This window comes from Schistocerca cancellata, chromosome 5, assembly GCF_023864275.1.
Source record: "Schistocerca cancellata isolate TAMUIC-IGC-003103 chromosome 5, iqSchCanc2.1, whole genome shotgun sequence".
Classification (NCBI taxonomy): Eukaryota; Metazoa; Arthropoda; class Insecta; order Orthoptera; family Acrididae; genus Schistocerca; species Schistocerca cancellata.
The window spans coordinates 331,282,140-331,304,290 of record NC_064630.1 but is presented as its reverse complement, the minus strand read 5'-3'; the positions used below and the strand labels follow the sequence as shown (position 1 = coordinate 331,304,290).

The window sequence follows — 22,151 nt, the reverse complement described above, 5'->3', positions numbered from 1 at the left end:
TATCAAACCAGTTACCATTGGAGCTGGGACCCAAAGAATCAAGATAAGGTACCTTACTTTCACAGATGACATTGCAATCTTGACCGACAACTCTAAGGTTGCTGTAATTGCTGTCCAAGCACTGCATGAGATAGTGGTGAAGTCAGGGTTACAAATGTCGTATGACAAGACCAAATACTTTGAGAACTGGCACTCCAGTAATACCCTTTTGATGACTATACATGGGACGATTCGGAGGGTCAATCACTTTCATTATCTTGATGAATGGGTCCACCTCAATGGTAGAGACGGCACCTCCAGCTTAGGAAGGCGTAACAAACTCAACGCAACTTACAGTATGTCCCACAACCTGTACAACAAGAAGTGCATTTTGAAGAATGCTAAGGTCTGTCATTACAGAACTGCTATCAGACCACAGTTTCGTATGCTGCAGAGACCCTCTTGATGAACAGAAAAGTAACGATGCATGACCTGGAGAAAGCCGAAAGACATATTCTCAAAAAAATTCATGGCCCAAGATTGCTCACAGATGGAACCTAACTCTGAACAGTATCAACAGTTAGAATTGGCTAACACCAGTATGCAATGTGGAGGCTCAAGTTCTATAGGCACCTACAGTGAATGAACAACAATAAGCTTACCAAGAAGGTTAAAAGCTACAAGACTGGAAACCTGTGGCTTAATGAAGTACTAAAGGACTTGGATTCAGCTGGGATCTCTGACATTGAGGTAGAAGATTGTTCCAAATTTTGTGCTGTGGTAGATTCTTGGACCACACCACCTAAAGTCCCTAAACGTCGGAAGCACCTTTCACAGGAGAGGAAGGAGAAATTATCAGCAGGGCTCAAGAGATATTGGGAATGGAAGAGAGCATCAAAGAAGAACTAGTCATAAGCACTCCTCAATGGGCTTAAATCAATAATAACTTAGTAATTACGAACCTGTTCATTTATAAGGGGTGGCAGGTGTAAGGGTACGAGATTTTCTAGATATTTTGTAGCTAAAGCTTGGAAATAAATAATTTTGTTGAGTGGAAGTGAAATCTCACACTAATTTTGAATATAAATGAACAAGCTTTATAAGTAGAATAATATGCATTTTTGTTATGCTGGATAATCATTCAGAATATAAAGTTTTAATTATTATATAAAATGATTTATTATGGGGCGGTTCCTGTCTTGTTTATTTTATTATTTGCATGAGATATCCCACCTGATCTCCATGCTGTTCCAAGAGACTTGAAGATGTACTTGGAGTCTTGATGGGCAAAGTAGTCAAAGACAGCAAAGCATCTTCTGTGCCAGCCACAGCTGCCAAGGAATACCAGTGACCAGAAGTTTATCAATAATGTATATACACACATCAAAAAAAGTTTTGCATAGCTCAGTTCTGAGAGTTTCAGAACTTGTACAGAAAATTGGAATAGAGATGAACATAAATATCATTTCTTCTCTTTTTATTGCTCATGAAAACCATACATTGCATGTTGTACTACAATACAACGAGACCTTCAGAAGTAGTGGTCCAGATTGCTGAACACACCGGTACCTCCAATACCCAGCAGCATGTCCTCTTGCATTGATGCATGCCTGTATTCGTTGTGGCATACTGTCCACAAGTTCATCAAGGCACTGTTGGTCCACTCCTCAACAGCGATTTGGCGTGGACCCCTCAGAGTGGCTGGTGGGGAACATTGTCTGTAAACAGCCCTTTTCAATCTATCCCAGGCACATTTGACAGGGTTCATGTCTGGAGAACATGCTGGCCACTCTAGTTGAGTGATGTCATTATTCTGAAGGAAGCCATTCACAAGATGTGCATGATGGGGGCATGAATTGTCATCGATGAAGACGAATGCCTTGCCAATATGCTGAAGATATGGTTGCACTATCAGTCGGAGAATGGCATTCATTTATCGTCCAGCCATTATGGCGCCTTCCATGACCACCAGCGGCATACGTTGGCCCCACATAATGGCACCCCAAACCAGCAGGGAATCTCCACCTTGCTGCATTTGCTGGACAATGTGTCTAGGGCATTCAGCCTTACTGGGTTGCCTCCAAACACATCTGTGATGATTGTCTGGTTGAAGGCATATGCAACACTCATCAGTGAAGAGAATGTGAAGCCAATCCTGAGCGGTCCATTCAGTTTGTTGTTGGGCTCATCTGTACCACATTGTATGGTGTCACGGTTGCAAAGATGGACCTCGTCATGAATGCTGGGAGTGAAGTTGCACATCAAACAGCCTACTGCGCACAGTTTGAGTCATGACACGACATCCTGTGGCTGCACGAAAAGCATTATTCAACATAGTGGCATTGCTGTCAGGGATCCTCCGAGCCATAATCCATAGATAGCGGTCATCCACTGCACTAGTAGCCCTTGGGCGGTCTGAGCAAGGCATGTCATTGACAGTTCCTGTCTCTCTGTATCTCCTCTGTGTCTGAACAACATCGCTTTGTTTCACTCCGAGACGCATGGACACTTCCCTTGTTGAGAGCCCTCCCAGGCACAAAGTAATGATGCGGATATGACTGAACCGCAGTATTGACCATTTAGGCATGGTTGAGCTACAGACAACACGAGCCGTGTACCTCCTTCCTGCTGGAATGACTGGAACTGATCGGCTGTCAAACCCCCTGTGTCTGATAGGTACTACTCATGCATGGTTGTTTACAGCTTTGGGCAGGTTTCATGACATCTCAGAACAGTCAAAGGGACTGTGTCTATGATACATTATCCACAGTCAACATCTATATTCAGTAGTTCTGCAAACCAGGGTGATGCAAAACATTTTTTTGATGTGTGTATGTATGTAGTATTTAAAGGCACAATAAGAGCCTTGAAAGATAGGACTTGCCAAGTCTTGGTTTTTAGTGAAAATGAAGTTACTCTACAGATAAGAAGAATATTTATCAAGTCAGGGATGTTCAGACTACTCTGAGTTGAAGAGCACAAGGTAACTTAAATATAAACAATCTCAAAAGCTGAAACAGTTCGTGAATTTGGAGCATTCTTAGGGATCATCAGTTTCTATCATCAGCATTTGGAACATGCTGCTGAAAACCAAGTTTTGTTGAATCATTATTTAAAAAGTACAATTAAAGATGACCATAGACATATTGCCTGGGCAGAAGAAGCAACTGCTCATTTCAAAAATGCAAAGAAGATCTCATAAATGCTATGCTTTTGACATTTCTTGGTTTGTACAATAAATTTGCATTATTTGTGGAGCATCAGATTTTGCAGCATGTGCAGCACTACAACAGTTGCAAGAAAGTCTGGGAGATCGACTGGATTTGTTTAAAAAAAAGTTCACAACGGCACAGAAGAAGTATACTACATATGACAGAGAGTTGCTTAATATATGCAGATTAAAATATCTGTTAGAAGGAAGAGATTCCATTATTTACACCAACCTTGCATTCAAGTAAAAGAATGAGAAATCAACACCAATCTAATTACATTATCTCCAGCATATTTTGCAATTTGCTACAGATCTGTGACATATATTTGGTAAAGGAAATATTGTTGCTGACAGGTTATCAATTAACTACAAAGATGTAGCTCAAGGATAAGATGATGATGAAGAACTTATCAGCTACAATCCAACAGTCATACATCACTTCAATTAAAATATCATTAGAAACATGGAGAAAAACAATTATGGTGTGATGTGTCAACACAAATTATTCCGCCTTTATATTTCTGAAGCATTTTCATATCCTGCTTACCAGCACTATCACTATTTGGCTCATCCAGGCATTAAGATGGCATCATCACATCAAGGTTTGTTTGGATCAACTTAAAAAAGGATATCAAATGCTTCAAAATAATTCATCTTGACTTGATAGGACAAATAAATATGTCCTTCTGATGAATGCAATTATTGTTTAACATGCATCAATAGAGTTACAAATTGGACAGAGGTAGTACTTAGTACCTCTTCGAGATGTACAAGCGGAAGCAGTAACATGAGCATTTTTCAATTGGTCGATCACTAAATTTGTAACACCATACCAAATAGTGATCAATCTCGAAGACAGTTTAAATCTGAGCTATACCAAGCTCTATCAAAAATAATTAGCTGTAATTAAACTCAAACTACAGCACACCACCCTCAGTCAAATGGAAAGCTGAAAGATTTCATCAGACACTTAAAGGAGCCATCTGTGGCCATGCAACTGGTAAATGGACTCAAATAATACCTGTAATCCTTCTTGGTCTCTAAAGCTCGATTAGAGAAAACACTAATGCTATAATTGCAGGAATGTTTTATCGATCACCCATCAGGATACCAGGTGATTCTCTCTCTCTCTCTCTCTCTCTCTCTCTCTCTCTCTCCCTCCCTCTCTTTTTCCCAAGAGTATTGCACAAAATGGGATGCAGTCTTACCTCAATTTGTATCACACATGAAGCAGTATATGAATGGTCTGAAACCTGTACAATATCCCCCAAAGCAAAAGAAACACCATTCATACATAAGGACCTCAGCAATTTAACACATATGCTTATAAGGGTGATTGAGTGATGAAGGCATTAGAGTCTCCAAATGAAGGCCCATACAAAGGAATTGAAAGGAACCCAATTCTTGAAGACACTCCAGTTGAACCAACAACCCATGACCAACAGGCATCAAAGATCAAGTGGAAACAATCATTCATCCCATAATTCTGTGTGCATTCATTGGACTTTGAGAGCTTGAATAGCATGTATGCACTCAGTGAGTGTTTATCACTGCCTAACACCTACATGGTATGCTCGATATAAGTCTGTGGTATCCATTCCCATTCATCAATGATGAACCATGACAATTATCAGAGGGTCTGTAGTGGAACAGGACAACCACAAACATGTCTATCAAGCATGTCCTACATATGCACGATGGGGTTTAGGTCAGGACTCACTGCCAGCTACTTCATTACTTCAATGTCCAGGGCTTGCAAAAATCCCTACTGACACCTGCCACATAGGCCCTTGCGTTATAAGGAATTCAGGGCCACCACTATATACAGCAGCCACCACCAGGATCTGTTCAATGCATTTCCTGATGCTAAGGTGATCATGGACACTGTCAAGACCAGTATGAATATCAAGACCAAAGCTTTCCTAAAACATCACAGAATCTTGGAAATCTGTCAATTTCCTGGACAATATTTGCCAGGTACCATTCACCATGGGTCTCCGCACACAACTATAGCCATCACCTAGCGTCAGTGTATATGTGGACTTGCCAGTGACGAATTCGTCAGTTGACATGGGAACAGAAAAACTGAAGGCGAGATGCTTGATACTGCCATGTCAGGCAGGGTACTCCAACAGGATGAGTGGGTCATTAGGCCCTTTCTCATAATGTGTTTATTACAATCTGATCAGACACAGGGGCTTCAATGGCCCTTATGAGATTGTCTTTTTGTGCTCTCATTGTATCCAAATGATGCTGCAACACAGAGATGGCCTGATAGCAATCTTCAGATGGGGTTGTAAAGTGTCAGCAACTTTGTCCAAGTCTCCTTGTGTAGTGACCTGTTTCCCTGTAGTGTGTCCATGAACTATGGATAACATATGGAGAGTCATTGGCATTCTGCAGGAATATGTCCAAAAGTCCACCCTTTTTGGATCAAAGAGACCACCTTTGCAACTAGCACTGCATTAAGATTTTACATTGCATGTGCTTGGTTGATTATAACTTCCACAAATGACAACTGGCATCTGTATACCTTATGAGGAAACATTGGGTCACAGGTATTCCTTCCTTCTGAGGGGTCACCTGACAATATAATGCACCACAGCCAATAGATGGTGAATGATTTCAATTGTTGCCTACACTGAAAGCAAAAATCTCAAGCCATACAAGACCACAGGTACTGTCACTATTAAAATAGATTTAACATACCGGATGTTGATACATGTGTCCCTAATGCTTTTGAACAGTGTATTAATATTTAAGAAATCTCCTACTGGCTCAACAGTAATCTTAAATTCATCTCGTATTTCTCTTGGGAAAATTTCAATGTCCTTCTCACTTGCAGATACTAAACCAACATCGACATACAGAACTACCATGAACTTGTTGCAGTCTTCTCGATAGAACAGGCATGGATCTGCTTTACTTTCCACAAGCTCAAGATTCATTAGGAAGTCCTTAAACCATTGGTCCCAGCACCGTATAAACTTTTATGAAGCTTCCACATCCAATCAGGCCCATCATTATACTGCTCTGGCTGCTCCATATGTAACTCTGCTCCATGTGTAACTCTTCTTTTAAGAAGCCAATCAAAATAGTAGATTTTCCAATGAAATGTGCCAATTCAAGATGCTCACTAACAGCAACACTCAAAATTTCTCTAATTGTACTGTATCTTGCAACATGACTAAACTTTTCATTACAGCCAATACTCCCTCATTGACTAAATCCACAAACAACTAGTCTTGCTTCATAATGATCAATTTTTTACCATCAGCTTTACGCTTAACTCTATAAATCCGACAGTTTGTAATGGACTTACGATCTGGTGGCAGAGGTTCAAAAGTCCACTTAGCGTTTTCCATTTTCCTTCAATGAAGCCATTTCTTCCTCCAATGCTCTCCTTCAGTGTTCATGATCTAGAGGATTATTTATTTTAGCCAGCATCATTTCAATAAGATGCTCTGGTTTCTTCAGCTGTTGCCATTTCCTCAATTCTCTTTTACTGGAAACTGCTTCATATTCATGAAGAATCTCCAATTCTTTATAGTGCATTTTACTTGGAAATAATATCTTTGTCCTTCCAATTTTCTCAGGTTCAAAAACGATATCCTCACGCCAAATAATACATTTTTCTGATTCAATCCATTCTCAAAAACCATCAGTGCCATCAGAATAACCAACAAAGATTGCTGGTTTGTAACAATTCCAGAGAAGGAAAGTTGCTACTCACCATATAGCGGAGATGCTGAGTCGCGATAGGCACAACAAAAAGATTCACACAATCAAAGCTTTTAGCCATTAAGGACTTTGTCAGCAGTAGACACACACACACACACACACACACACACACACACACACACACACACACATAAACGCAACTTGCACACACGTCTGCAGTCTCAGAGAGCTGAGTGTGGTTTCAGCTCTCTGAGACTCCAGACATGTGTGCAAGTTGCATTTACGTGTGTGTGTGTGTGTGTGTGTGTGTGTGTGTGTGTGTGTGTGTCTGCTGCTGACAAAGGCCTTAATGGCCGAAAGCTATAATTGTGTGAATCTTTTTGTTGTACCTATCGCAAATCAGCATCTCCGCTACACGGTGAGTAGCAACTTTCCTTCTCTGGTATTGTTACATTCCGTTCTGGATTTTTCATTGTTTGAAAGATTCCTTGTTTCCCTTTTTGATCCCATTTCTTTCACTTTTCCTTTGGAATATGAACAAAACACTTTGCCCCAAAAATATGAAGTTTATTTAGCTGCATCATCTTTCCAGTTAATACTTCATAGGGTGTTCTGTCATCACATGACTTGTACCAGTTCTGTTTAACATGTAAACAGACATGTTTATTGCTTCTGCCCACAAAAACGTAGGCCAGCCCCAAGCAAGCAACACAGTTTGCGCTAGCTCCACAACAGTTATGTCGGTATGCTCAGCACATATATTCTGGTCTATCGTGTAAGGGTTTGTGATGAAGAATTGTATTCCATTTAATTTCATCAGATCTTTATCAAATTCTCATATGCCATCACGAAGAAATGCTTTTGGTAGCTGACCACAAAAAGACTTCAGACTGCTCACCATTTTTGCAATCTTCTCTGCACTCTCAGACTTCTGCTTGAGGAAATACACCATGAATAATCTTGAAAAATCATAGTAAAGCTGAGAAAACATTCAGCTCCACCCAGCAATTTACAATCCAAAGCCCACACATATCAGCATGAATCACTTCTCCTGTTTGTATGGCACACTGCTGTATGAGTGGAAACTGCTCCAACACTGCTTCCTCCTACACATGCCTCAAAATTCTTTGCCAAAATCTTCAGCTTCAACACCAAGTTACATCAAGAATTGTTGGGCATGGTATTTGTTCTGATGACTCAAGCATTCATGGTGAGTTTGCAGAGATTCCCTTTAAGAGCAGATTTATCACAGAATTACAAGGATGAATTTGTTTTGTTGCTCGAATCAATATCTTCAGTACATTGCAACTGCAATGCTACACACTTTTACAATGCCATTGTTTCAGAACTCACACATCTTCTGATGAACAGGAGTGTAATCCCTTATCCATAGCAGATTATAGAGGAAAGATTTCTTCTCCCTTCAGAGTATACACAACATTATCCATATGGCATAACTTCCATTCTCCATCAACAACTTCTTCAAAATAGATAGCCCCTTTTCCTAGGGCATTCATAATGAGACTATTACCCATATTTATCTGCAGTCATTTCTTAAACTTAGTGAACAATGTATACCACTCAATTTTCTTAGACATGTGATTCATTGCTCCACAATCGGTGATCGATGAATTTTCACCTAATTCTGCAGTCATTACTTCACCAGTGAAAGCCTGGTCAGGTATTCACTGTTATTTTGGTTATGGATAGTTTTTTTTGGTTGTGTTTGACATTTGGCCCCTTTTTTTTAGTATGGGAAAATGCACCACAACCAAAACACTTCACCTTCTTTTTGTTTGTCAACTTTTCATATTTATTTGATGAAGTTACATTCCTGTCAGTGGTGCCAACTGCACTGTTTTCTTTTTAAATGTTTGCATTGGCAGTGAGGCAAGCAACAAACTTGTCCTGTTTCTCCATCTGAGAAGCATGACAACTTTCATCAGATGTTATGATGTCCATTAAATATTTCAGTATCCACTGATCTTCACATTTTGCCCATGACAACTGCTGCACACTTTCATAACTGTCAGGCACTGTGTCAAGTATTCACATGATTAATGATGATTAATCAGATTTCATACTGAGTTCCTGCATTCTAAGAACCAAGTTTTCAAAATGAGCAAGATGAGCAAGATGGACCATGTCATTGCCTAACTTATGCGAAATTGAAGGATTCTGAATGAAGGAATGTGCAGCTTGCTTTGTATTCTGCTCAAACACGGCATATCTCGCACACTCTCACACCAACCAACAACACCGTCACTTTTGCTTCGACACTTCTGACAATGATCTGGCTCACTACACGATCAGCTTTGAACTATGTTTTTAGTGCAGCATTATAGGCATCTATATGTGCTGATGTTGCATCCACTGGAAAAGCTGCCAGCTCTTCTATGTCACCAATACACACTTCGTATGTGCCATTTGATGTGCCTGACAAATTTCTTACTGCAAACTTCAATATGGTCCAATTTTCAGTCCCTCGCAGTTTCTCAATAACATGTAAATCCATTGCAGCCCCTTGAAACAGTTCAGATTTAAGGCTGCAATATGGACCACTTGTATTGCGTAACACCTGGTAACACATTTCTGGCATCACAAAATGCATAATTACAATATCCAATTTCTTTCTTGAACTGAGGACTGGGCCCATAACCTGTTGCAGGAACTTCAAGAAAAAAAGGGTACAATATAAAGTACACACACAGTGTGGTTGCTAGAACATATACTATCTGGAAAATAGAAGGCAAATGGTATCAGTCCAAGGAGCACTATCATGTGAATAGAAGTCGGAGTGCAGCATGTCACAGGGATCGATAATGGCCCCCTCCTGTTCCTAGTTTTTGTAAATGATTTACGCTCTCACAGACAGTTGTTGCAATTTGCAGATGACACAATTTTATACTCAAAAGGTATTACTTCCAGCAAGGTTCAAGAAGAAGCAGATGCTTCGTCTGATGTGACAAACGACTAGTTTGATTTACACAAAATGAAAATCAATGAAGAAAAAAACACAAGAATTGGTGGGTAGCCTCAGTGACAAAGGATACCTAAACTGTGGAGGGGTTGTGAACTTATGGGGTAGACAGCAAACTAACTCTACAAGAACACATAGCGTAAGTGTGTGATAAACTGCCACAATCACATACCTGTTGAGAAAATTGATACACATGATAACTGATCAGTACCTCCTGATAGCATAGTAATCATTGTTTCCGACCCGTAATAGCTTAGCCTGGTGAAGTCAGTCTACAGGCCCCAAGAAAGCACTATTGCTCCAAAAACATGAATGAAGGTCATAACACCAAGTAATAGCACTGCTTGTTATTATTCAAGAATTTGGGAGTAATGAATGTTTATAGTAATTGTGCATTTTTGCAGCTCCTTCACGTTAAGGAAAATCTAGATTCCTTCAGCAAGAGGCTTGACATACATTACCACAACATCCACAACAGAGAGAAAAATCGTCCCAACCTGTAGACTGTCCAAAACAAGAGATAGCTTTCTGGACATTGCCCTGAGAATGTTCAAATCACCGCCCATGGAAATGTATGTCCTGCCACTATTGGTTCGAGAACAAAATTTCAAGAGACTTAAAACTACATTTGTATAATCCATCCACACACTTGGTAATAAATGATTAAGTAAAAATAGTACCATAAAACGAGACATGTATATTGTAGGACAGCAACCAAAGACACAGATATGCAACAATGCATCAAGATTATTATAAATATTTCCTTCATTCCAACAGTCAGCAACCTCTCCCTAAATGTAACTATTGAAACTAAAATTAACACTAGCTTAAATGAGTAGGGCATATTGCTAAGATGCTTCTCACCTTCCAGAGCAAATCAAATTTTCATAACTACAGGTTGGCCAAAGGAGAAAGAGAAGGCAACAGAATTGCTCTTTTGAGAAATGCCAAGTTGGAATTGGCAGTTTAAGAAAATATTGCTTCTATTCACCCAAGATAATTCTAACTTTTTTTCCATGAAGACATGAAGCCAAACAGTGTCAAAAACATGAATCAGACAAGGTGTACTGAAAGGATGCATAGTCAGTGGAATGAATCTCTTAAAATACTACAGGGTACTCAAATGTGCCACCAATGTGCAGTTCAATAAGTGGATTCAACAGTTAAATAATGAGGGATAATCATAAAAAGAAAATAGAACAATTACCACACTCACTAACAAGTGATGATGTGTGTTGATGATGGTGGTAATAGATACAGAGGACAACAGCTTTGGGCTAAATTACTCATTGTATTGTTATATTTGGAGACATTAGAAAGCAGGGTCATACCATGTCAAATCAACCAACTGTACTACATGATTTGAACCATGACCTCTCAGATTTGAATGAATTTTTTCAGGTAATGTACCCACAAACACTAGTTTAAATTTGAAAGTTCAAATTTTTCTGACCTTTGGTTTTTAAGTTTCAAGGGTTTAAAAATATTTAAAAAGACCTCTGTTTTTGATCAATCGATGATTGTTTTAAAATGCTGTAGCTCAAAAACTACACAACCTACAGAGCTCAAACTTGCACCATTGTTTTCCTCTAAAAAGTCCCTTCAATTTGATATGTAACATGACTATGCTACCTAAATCTGAAAATTTTAAACTATTCCATAAAAAACGTTTTTTGAAAATTCCAAAATAAGTACCCTTGGATTTTTTATAAAAATTATATGTGTTGTCCAGTCTAACTGACTACATGCATGCAAAATTTTAAGATGGGTTCTCAATGGGTTCTTGTATAAAATAATATTTTACTACCGCAATACACACTAGTGAGGTGAAAAGCAGATTATTTCTGGGCTATGAATACTAAGGTAGGCCTATGTAATTCCAACAAACTTAAATTATTATGTTAGCCTTTTTATGCAACATTACCATCTTATTGTTTGTTAATTCATTAATTGATATAGTGTTGTTTTAATTTAATGTTCATGATTCTTTTAACTATGCATCAGAAGGAAGTGCACACATTTTAATTGGTAATAGATGTGCTACAAGTTAAAATTTTGAATAAAGTCACTCGCCTTCATCCTTAGTTGTAAATGGCAGAGATTATCTTTTTCTTGGTTTTCCAGTGTTATTTCTAATCATTTACAACAAGTTCCTTATATTAGAAATTGACATATAAATAATTTCACTTAGGGCAAAGATTAACTTGTTGATATTTGCGTGGATAGAACTATATTTCTAATACTAATTGGTATTTACAAAGTTCATACACATGGTATTTACACAACTTAGTGTTTAGTGAGGGTAGGTGTAACATAATTTAAGTGTGCTTCTTTTGTGATCTTTTAAGATATTTTTCCAAAGCAAAAGAAGACAACTTCATTTCTTTAGCACTTAAAATGTAGGTTCTTCCCGTAGCTCTTATTGGATTCGCTGTTTGTAAAAAAGTATTTCCTGGGATATCTAATATATCCCTTGGTTGTGGATAGTAAAAAGACTGGGCTGGACCCTTTGGGTGTAAAAAATTTATTCGGTACATGTCATTGTATTTTTCTTCATTGCATCCCAGCCACCAAGAGTCATCATATGCTACTGTCACAAAAACAGAAGCAATATTTTCCATATGTGATGGTGTTATGTGGTTCAGTGTTGTCACATATACAAGAGACTCATCCAGACTAAAATGATATGGCTTGACAGTAATTTGACTCTCTGTGCAGGGTTTATATGAGTGAAACTTTTGTGTTCCCACAATCGCTTTTCATTCACTAAACCGAGGAAGTAAGTATTCTTGGGTCAGTTCATAGTCCTCTGTTGTGCAATATTCAAAGTCAAAGTCAAAGGCCAGACAAACGTGTGGTTCCTGAAGAGGGGCAGCAGCCTTTTCAGTAGCTGCAGGGGCAGCAGACTGGATGATTGACTGATCTGGCCTTGTAACACTAACCAAAACGGCCTTGCTTTTATATGCCAACTAGCTCAGCAGATGACGAAGAGATTGATGAAATGTATGATGACACAAAAGAAATTATTCAGACAGTGAAGGGAGATGAAAATTTAATTGTCATGGGTGACTGGAACTTGATAGTAGGAAAAGGAAGAGAAGGAAACATAGCAGGTGGATATGGAATGGGATTAAGGAATGAAAGAGGAAGCTGCCTGGTAGAATTTTGCACACAGCTTAACTTAATCATAGCGAACACTTGGTTCAAGAATCATAAAAGAAGGTTGTATACATGGAAGAAGCCTGGAGATACTGCCAGGTTTCAGATAGATTAAATAATGGTCAGACAGAGATTTAGGAAACAGGTTTTAAATTGTAAGACATTTCCAGGGGGAGATGTGGACTCTGACCACAATCTATTTGTTATGAACAGTAGATTAAAACTAAAGAAACTGCAAAAAGGTGGGAATTTAACGAGATGGGACCTGGATAAACTGACAGAACCAGAGATTGTAGTGTGTTTCAGGGAGAGCTTTAGGGAACGATTGACAAGAATGGGGGAAAGAAATACAGTAGAAGAAGAATGGGTAGCTTTGAGAGATGAAATAGTGAAGGCAGCAGAGGATCAAGTAGGTAAAAAGACGTGGGCTGATAGAAATCCTTGGGTAACAGAAGAGATACTGAATTTAATTGATGAAAGGAGAAAATACAAAAATGCAGTAAATGAAGCAGGCAAAAAGGAATACAAACATCTCAAAAATGAGATCAACAGGAAGTGCAAAATGGCTAAGCAGGGATGGCTAGAGGACAAATGTAAAGATGTAGAGGCATATATAACTAGGGGTAAGATAGATACTGCCTACAGGAAAATTAAAGAGACCTTTGGAGAAAAGAGAACCACTTGCATGAACATCAAGAGCTCAGATGGAAACCCAGTTCCAAGCAAAGGCGGAAAAGCAGAAAGGTGGAAGGAGTATATAGAGGGTCTATACAAGGGTGATGTTCTTGAGGACAATATTATGAAAATGGAAGAGGATGTAGATGAAGATGAAATGGCAGATATGGTACTGCGAGAAGAGTTTGACAGAGCACTGAAAGACCTAAGTCGAAACAAGGCTCTGGGAGTAGACAGCATTCCATTAGAACTACTGATAGTCTTGGGAGAGGCAGCCCTGACAAAACTCTGCCATCTGGTGAGCAAGATGTATGAGACAGACGAAATACCCTCAGACTTCAAAAAGAATGTAATAATTCCACTCCCAAAGAAAGCAGGTGTTGACAGATGTGAAAATTACTCAACTATCAGTTTAATAAGCCACAGTTGCAAAATACTAACACGAATTCTTTACAGATGAATGGAAAAACTGGTAGAAGCTGACCTCGGGAAAGATCAGATTGGATTCCGTAGAAATGTTGGAACACGTGAAGCAATACTGACCTTATGACTTATTTTAGAAAATAGATTAAGGAATGGCACACCTACGTTTCTAGCATTTGTAGACTTAGAGTAAGCTTTTGACAATGTTGACTGGAATACTCTCTTTCAAATTCTGAAGGTGGCAGAGGTAAAACACAGAGAGCAAAAGGCTATTTACAATTTGTACAGAAACCAGATGGCAGTTATGATTCGAGGGACATGAAAGAGAAGCAGTGGTTGGGAAGGGAGTGAGACACAGTTGTAGCTTCTCCCCGATATTATTCAATCTGTATATTGAGCAAGCAAGTATTGAATAGGATTGGGGAGAAGAGAAGTTTGTGGCACAACTTGACCAGAAGAAGGGATCGGTTGGTAGGACATGTGCTGAGGCATCAAGGGATCACCAATTTAGTACTGGAGGGCAGCGTGGAGGGTAAAAATCGTAGGGGGAGACCAAGAGATGAATACACTAAGCAGATTCTGAAGGATGTAGGTTGCAGTAGGTACTGGGAGATGAAGAAGCTTGCACAGGATAGAGTAGCATGGAGAGCTGCATCAAACCAGTCTCAGGACTGAAGACCACAACAACAACAACATTGAGCAAGCAGTAAAGGAAACAAAAGAAAAATTTGGAGTAGGAATTAAAATCCATGGAGAAGAAATTAAAACTTTGGGGTTCACCGATGACATTGTAATTCTGTCAGAGACAGCAAAGGACCTGGAAGAGCAGCTGAACAGAATGGACAGTGTCTTGAAAGGAGGATATAAGATGAACATCAACAAAAGCAAAATGAGGATAATGGAATGTAGGCAAATTAAGTCGGGTGATGCTGAGGGAGTTAGATTGGGAAATGAGACACTTAAAAGTAGTTAAGGAGTTTTGCTATTTGGGGAGCCAAATATCTGATGATGGTCGAAGTAGAGAGGACATAAAACATAGACTGGCAATGGCAAGGAAAGTGTTTCTGAAGATGAGAAATTTGTTAACATCGAGTATAGATTTAAGTATTAGGAAGTCGTTTCTGAAAGTATTTGTATGGAGTGTAGCCATGTATGGAAGTGAAACATGGATGATAAATAGTTTCGACATGAAGAGAATAGAAGCTTTGGAAATGTGGTGTTACAGAGGAATGCTGTAGGTTAGATGGGTAGAACACATAACTAATGATGAGGTATTGAATAGAATTGGGGAGAAGAGAAGTTTGTGGTACAACTTGACTAGAAGAAGGGATCGCTTGGTAGGACATGTTCTGAGCCATCAAGGGATCACCAAATTAGTATTGGAGGGCAGCGCGGAGGGTAAAAATCGTAGAGGGAGACCAAGAGATGAATACACTAAACAGATTCAGAAGGATGTAGGTTGCAGTAGGTACTGGGAGATGAAGAAGCTTGCACAGGATAGAGTAGTGTGGAGAGCTGCATCAAACCAGTCTCTGGACTGAAGACCACAACAACAACAACACTGTTTTTTGTGTTTTCCCTGGCAAATATATAAAGTGATTTGGGTGTTAAGATTTGTTGGTCATATGGCCTTTGTCAGTTGGCTTTAGCAGCTAGCCCCTTAACAGTTCCGCCAAGGCCATCGCATGCTCTCTTGCCATGGGATGTTACAAAGAACTCCCACTCTGCCTCAACTTCAAAATCAGTTTTATGCAAACACAAACTAAGGAAGTTTTTCTTATTTTTATTTTGTGCATCTCGACCATCAGAAAAGTAATTAATCTTTTTAAGTGCAAAAGGCAAGGTTTGCTTTATGATTTCTAGCAGTTTTTTCTGGAATACATAGAAAGCGACTGTATTATGTTTCAGGCAATCTGATATGAAGACATACTGCAGATGTTTTAGTTTTCTCTCCCATTTACAATATATGATGAAAGAATGCAGTGTAGCTTGGGCGGTTGTCCAGTGGAATGATTGTATTTCATCTCGTATTACGGAAGAGTAGTTTTCTGCAAGATCACAGTTGACTGCTACATGGCCTTCAGTTAAATTGTCCTTGATTTCGCTGTAGTATTCTTTCTGCTGACTAGCTATAAATGAATGAGCTTTTACCTCCATTAGAGTGTCCAAAAACTCATCCATAAAGTCATCATCAGTACTTTTTACTACACTTTCCATCAAACACCTATCTACAGTTACCCACTTTTTGTAGGTAACTTTATCAATCATATCATCAGTGAACTTTGCATTCAATAGATCTTTAAGTCTAGAGACACCAGGACATTCTTCACAAATATTGTCTTTACAAACATTGTTGCGATGGTGGATTGCACATCATCTTGACTATACTCCATTCACCGAAACAAGAGACGTACTATTAACACGGCAAGGCGCGTGACTACTGTGCTGCCGTCGAGGGGTGTACAAGGCAGGGGCGTCAGAAATTTAAAAAATGAAAGTTGTGTTTTTTTTAATTTGGCACCTGAACATGACAAAATGATCCGAGAACTACCTTCTGACACATTTTTTTTTACATTACATTAAAATTTATTGTCACTGAAAAAGAGAAATATTCAAGCTTTCAGGAAAAGTTGTTTTTTCGTGTTACTCTATATTCATCACGCCATATCTCCTAAACTGTGTGTCGCACAGCAAAATATTTTTATATTGCCTTCAGTACTATATGTTGATGACGTCCGCAAATTTTCTGCACAATAGAGTCAGTAATAGTGAAATAATAAATTAAAACCTCACATCTGATGCAGAACTTTTACCAAATCATCATCCGCTACAAACTTTTCCCCTTTAAATTTTTTTGTGGGGGTGTAAGCGAGAAAAGTTTCAGAAAGGTTTTAATTTAATTTTGTAGTTTTTTTTTAATGTGATGGGTGCAACTGTTTGTCCTTTATGAGTGGAAACTCAAATGTGGAAATTAAGACTGCATTATAGAGGAGAGAGAGGACTGGTTTGTTATAAAACTCAATGAAAACAGTTCAAGTTCGACAGAGTGAACCTTGTTTCGTCCTTTATCATTATTATTACTGGTATTGTTATTAAAATTAACAATTATTTGTGTTTGAATGGAGCATTTTGTTAGCAACCAGAATGAAAATAAATCTGCTTCGACAGAATGAACTCAGTTTAACATTATTTTAACATTATTGTTAAATTTATTTCGTACATTGCTGCCCAGGTTTCTCACGGTCCGCTCTGACAGCTCGGCAGTCAGCTGAACGCCGCCAGCCACAAAGCGTGCGCCAAGGGTTTTCCACACCCCTACGTATCATGTGAACACCGAATGCTTTCTCTGGAAACGAGCGTAGTCGCTCACGTGACGCTGTTTATGTTTTGTCCCAGCTCTCGGTGAATAGACTGTAGGCAGGATTGATAAGATTTCAAAGCAGTTTTATCTCCATCCAAGCAAAATTTTGCATCTTAGCACCATTCATTATTAGCTTAATATTTTGGTGTAAGGTACACACACAAACAGTGTGTGTGCCACTTCTTCCAGCCAGGATACAGTTCCTTGGTCTTAATTCGCAAAACTTGGAAAACCCAATTTTGTTTGCAGGGATCTTTTGCTTAAATAATTTGTATATTTCTTGCAAATTTGCCAACACTAGACTCTTTTGAACCTGGATCTTTCCATTTTTATTTCTTATGGTCACACAATCTTTTTTCCCAGGCATCATTCTACTAACTTCATCAGAATTGTAGAAGACTTTTACACAGTCAACAATATTCTCATTTAGAGTTCTTCCAGGTTTAGGATTAGGATTTGACAAAATTTCTTTTTCTTTTACTAACAGTTTTACTGCACGAGCCATGTAGTTTGTCACTCCAAATTCTTCTTCTATTTTCAACAGCTCCCACTCATAGGTAAGATAGACAAAATCATCATGTTTTCACTTCTTTTTGTTGTCTGAGCAAACTTTTCTTTTAACTGTTGAATAATCTCCGATTCATCTTCTGAATGTTCAGTAATAACTTCTTCAGGGCTGATTCTAGTAGTAAGTTCTTTTCTAAGCTATACTTTATTTTATCAAGTTTTTTTCTTTGCGTAGGTAGGCACAGCAAACTTTTTCTTCTTTGGTGGTGACTCACCAATGAGTTCCAGTGACTTGTTCAAATAGTCTACAGAAAATTGAGGATCAATAAAAGAATCATTTATATTTTTGCTACTGCAAGGTAAAACTTCTTCTTCTGTTTTGTGTTTGTCACTAACCTTTTTCCTACATACATCACATATTTTCATGCTACTAATGATTTCTAAGTCTAGAGAGCACATGCAGCCTGTTACATTTCTTAGTGATTGTACATGGACTTTCTTATGTTGCTCTACTTTAAAAGGGTTACAACATTTAGCAGCAATAATTGCCCAATTCTTCTGAGATGCCATGTCTGTAAGGTAACAAATTCTATTATCAAAAAGTAAATACGTGTATACAACTTAAATAACTACATTTCTATTATTTGGAACATTCTAGAAAAAATAAATATAGCAAATAATCGTATTTTATGATGTTTGATATATTACCACATACATGGCATACACTAAGACCACACCGCTCAATAGTAGATCACTTGGACAACTCAACACTAAAACACAGTACAATATAGAGCACTCATAAGTTTTTTTGCTATGATTATTTCATACACATTTTAATGTAGGGTTGAGGCCCCACTTATAGCCACATTAATGACATGATTTTAGGTTTTATCATGTTTAACTTGTAGGAAATGAAAATATAATACTTAATCTTACCTCTCAATAAATTTAGTTTCTTCTGATGCTTTGTACAACATGTAGAATACAAAAAAACAGACTGTATGTTGCTTAAAGAAAAACACTACATAACTCAACTTCTGCAACACAGATCCTTTCATCAAATGGTGACTTCAAAAAAGACCATACAAAGAAATATTTCTATAGACAATTGAATAGCACATTTCATATTGCTTCTTATAATCTATGGTAGGACTGGCTGGTATTCCAAAGGAGCTTAAAATTGCACCTGTTACATCAAGGTGACCATAAATGGGGTAGTGGCCAAAACTAGAGCCTTGACCCTATATGAAAATCTCACGCTTTTTTATAATAAAAAGTGAATGTCGTATAAAATCATAAGATTCTTAAGTTATTATTTTTTTATATATTTTATTCTCGCTTTAAAATATCATTTAATGAATTAACAAACAATAAGATGGTAATGTTGCATAAACAGGCTAACATAATAATTTAAGTTTGCTAGAATTACATAGGCCTACCTTAGTATTCGTAGCCTAGAAATAGTCTGCTTTTTACCTCACTAGTGTGTATTGCGGTAGTTCTTTTATACAAGAACCCATTAAGATCCTGTCTTGAAATTTTGTATGCATGTAGTCAGTTAGATTGGACAACACATACAATTTTTATAAAAAAATCTGAGGCTATGTATTTTGGAAATTTCAAAAAATGTTTTTTGGAATAGTTTAAAATTTTTAGATTTAGGTAGCATAGTCATGTTACATATCAAATTGAAGGGAAGTTTTAGAGGAAAACATTGGTGCAAGTTTGAGCTCTCTAGGTTGTATAGTTTTTGAGCTACAGCATTTTAAAACGATCATCGATTAATCAAAAACAGAGGTTTTTTTTTTTTAAAGCTCTTGAAACTCAAAAAACAAAGGTCAGAAAAATGTGAAATTTCAAATTTAAACTATTGTTAGTGGGTAAACTACCTGAAAAAAAATTCATCCAAATCTGAGACATCAACGTTCAGACTGTTAGTTGATTTGAGAAGGAATGACCCCTGCATATAAAAGTTCAAAAAGTATATGTATAAAAGCATACAGGGTTGTGTGTTACCTGATTTGCCATTATGATTTGGAATGTCCATGCTTTGCCCAAATTATTGTACTAGGTGTCTGTAACAATATTATTGGAAGGAAAGTTGCTACTCATCATATAGCAGAGAACCTGAGTCGCAGATAGGCACAACAAAAAGACTCTCACAATTAAAGCTCTCAGCCATTAAGGCCTTCTTCAAACACACACACACACACACACACACACACACACACACACACAATTGCAGTCTCAGTCTGTGGTTGATATAATATTGTTTCCCTGCCAATGTCTGAAAGCTATTAAACATAGACTGTTATGCTGTATTTTACTCTTATTAATGTTAATAATTATTATTATTAGTTTCATTATTGTTTTTACCATTATTTTCATTTTGCAATTTCGTAACACAATGTTTCATTAATCTGATTGCTTTTATTTTTTCAAGTTTTTATCATGTACGGCATAGTACACGGTTATAACTTAATTTCATTGACACCAAGGTCTAATTGAATACAAATAAAAATAGTTAATTTTGAGTTTAAAGATGAAAAGTTGAGCACTACTGAAAATTTTTTTTAAGGAAAATTAAAAAAAAAGGACACGTCTCATTTTCATTAGAATGCTTCCAAATTTTTCTCAGATTTGTATGTTAGGGAGTAACTGAGTGAACCAACCTGTTATACTAACAGACATGTGAGTCAGTCATCCTTCAACAGAGGTAAAAAAAGAAAAGAGGTAATAATAAGAAAGAAAGAAAAATGTACAAACCTGTGAAATATTATCACTGGCAGCCTGGTGGAATATTTTGGACCTTCCTGCACTTCCTCTTGCAAGTTCAATAATGCATGGTACGAGTTCTCGAGAAATTCTTTCTGTGTCAGGTGATAAAAGTAACTGGGGTAAAGTATGTAGTACACTCACTCTTTGGGCATCACTACCTTTCCTGAACAAAAAAGGATACACATTAAGAGTGGTGGAATAAGTAATATGTTCAGCATCATCATTTACCTAATATCTATTTGTACAGGTATATTAAATTCTAAACTATTTCATGATGATAATGATGATTACTGTGGTTGTAAAATTATTTGCGCAGAGCTCAGAGATGAAGACAGTAAAATACTACAGCAGATACATGTGGGATTCTGATCACTAAACTGGATCTCCAATTTCATAAAATTTTAGCACTTGTACCACACTTGTCTCTTTGTCAACAGACACAGGGGGCATATCCTCACTTGAAGTTACTGCTGTCCTTTTATCAGAATGCTGAATTTGCTTTCTACAATCTTGTAGGTCCACACAGTAAAGCGTATTTTCTATAGATTTTATAATGCTTCATATCTTCTTGTTGTTTAATCTTTCAGACATGCGTACCTTGCTCTAATGGTAAGCAAATATTCTCTTTATTGCTTGCCTGAGACAAGTGATTACAGTTCCAGGATCTTGCGAGTTATCTTCTGTTCTTCACTAGTGTTTTTTTGTACATGTGTTATATAGAATTTTCAAAACTTTGTACCCATATACTTCTAATTCAGAAAAAAATGATAACACAATCACATATCTAAAATGTTACTTTAAGTATAAAATGCTGAACATCTTCATTTCAACCCCCATTTATGGGAATATTCTGCAGTCATTGCATGAGTGAAGATAAAAAATGAGGTTCAAGTAAACTTGTTACACCAAAAAATTCCAAATAAAAATTAAAATCAATCAACTTCTGATATGAAACTAGGCTCAACAAATGAAGTAGATATAACACATATTTCTACTCTTTTGACAATCATAAAAGGAACTCAGAAAAAAAACATACTGTGAGCAAATTTCAGGTACGCATTGCAGATTTTTAGTGAAAACTTCGGGATAAAATCAGAACACGTATTTTGTATAAATATGTAATTTTCATTATCAGTCTTTTTAATACAATGTAATGTAATTGGATAGATAAAATAATCCACCCACCAAATGGTGGCAGGAGAAAACATACATAAAGACTGAGTAAATGTGCAAGCTTTTGGAGCCAGTGGCTCCTTCATCTAACAGAATGGTTGGAGGGGAAGGAAGAGAGATGAAGGAAAAGGACTGGTGAGGTTTAGGGAACAGAGAGAGTTCAGAAAAACTGCCCAGAATTCAAGGTCAAGGGAGACTTACCATATGGGATGATATGGAAAGAC

The 22,151-nt window shown here is 37.6% G+C and overlaps 1 protein-coding gene across 1 annotated transcript in view; it reads right to left on the bottom strand.

Annotated features, from left to right (window-relative positions):
- LOC126188522 (uncharacterized) overlaps positions 1–21,591 on the bottom strand; it is a 145,233-nt gene extending 123,642 nt beyond the window's left edge. The window contains exons 1-4 of the mRNA XM_049930124.1: positions 21,551–21,591; positions 21,128–21,229; positions 20,983–21,018; positions 20,743–20,917 (exon numbers count right to left, since the gene is read on the bottom strand). Of these exons, the coding sequence (XP_049786081.1) occupies positions 20,743–20,917; positions 20,983–21,018; positions 21,128–21,229; positions 21,551–21,591 (354 nt within the window). The remainder of the gene's footprint in view (positions 1–20,742; positions 20,918–20,982; positions 21,019–21,127; positions 21,230–21,550) is intronic.
- Between the last annotated feature and the right edge of the window lie 560 nt (positions 21,592–22,151).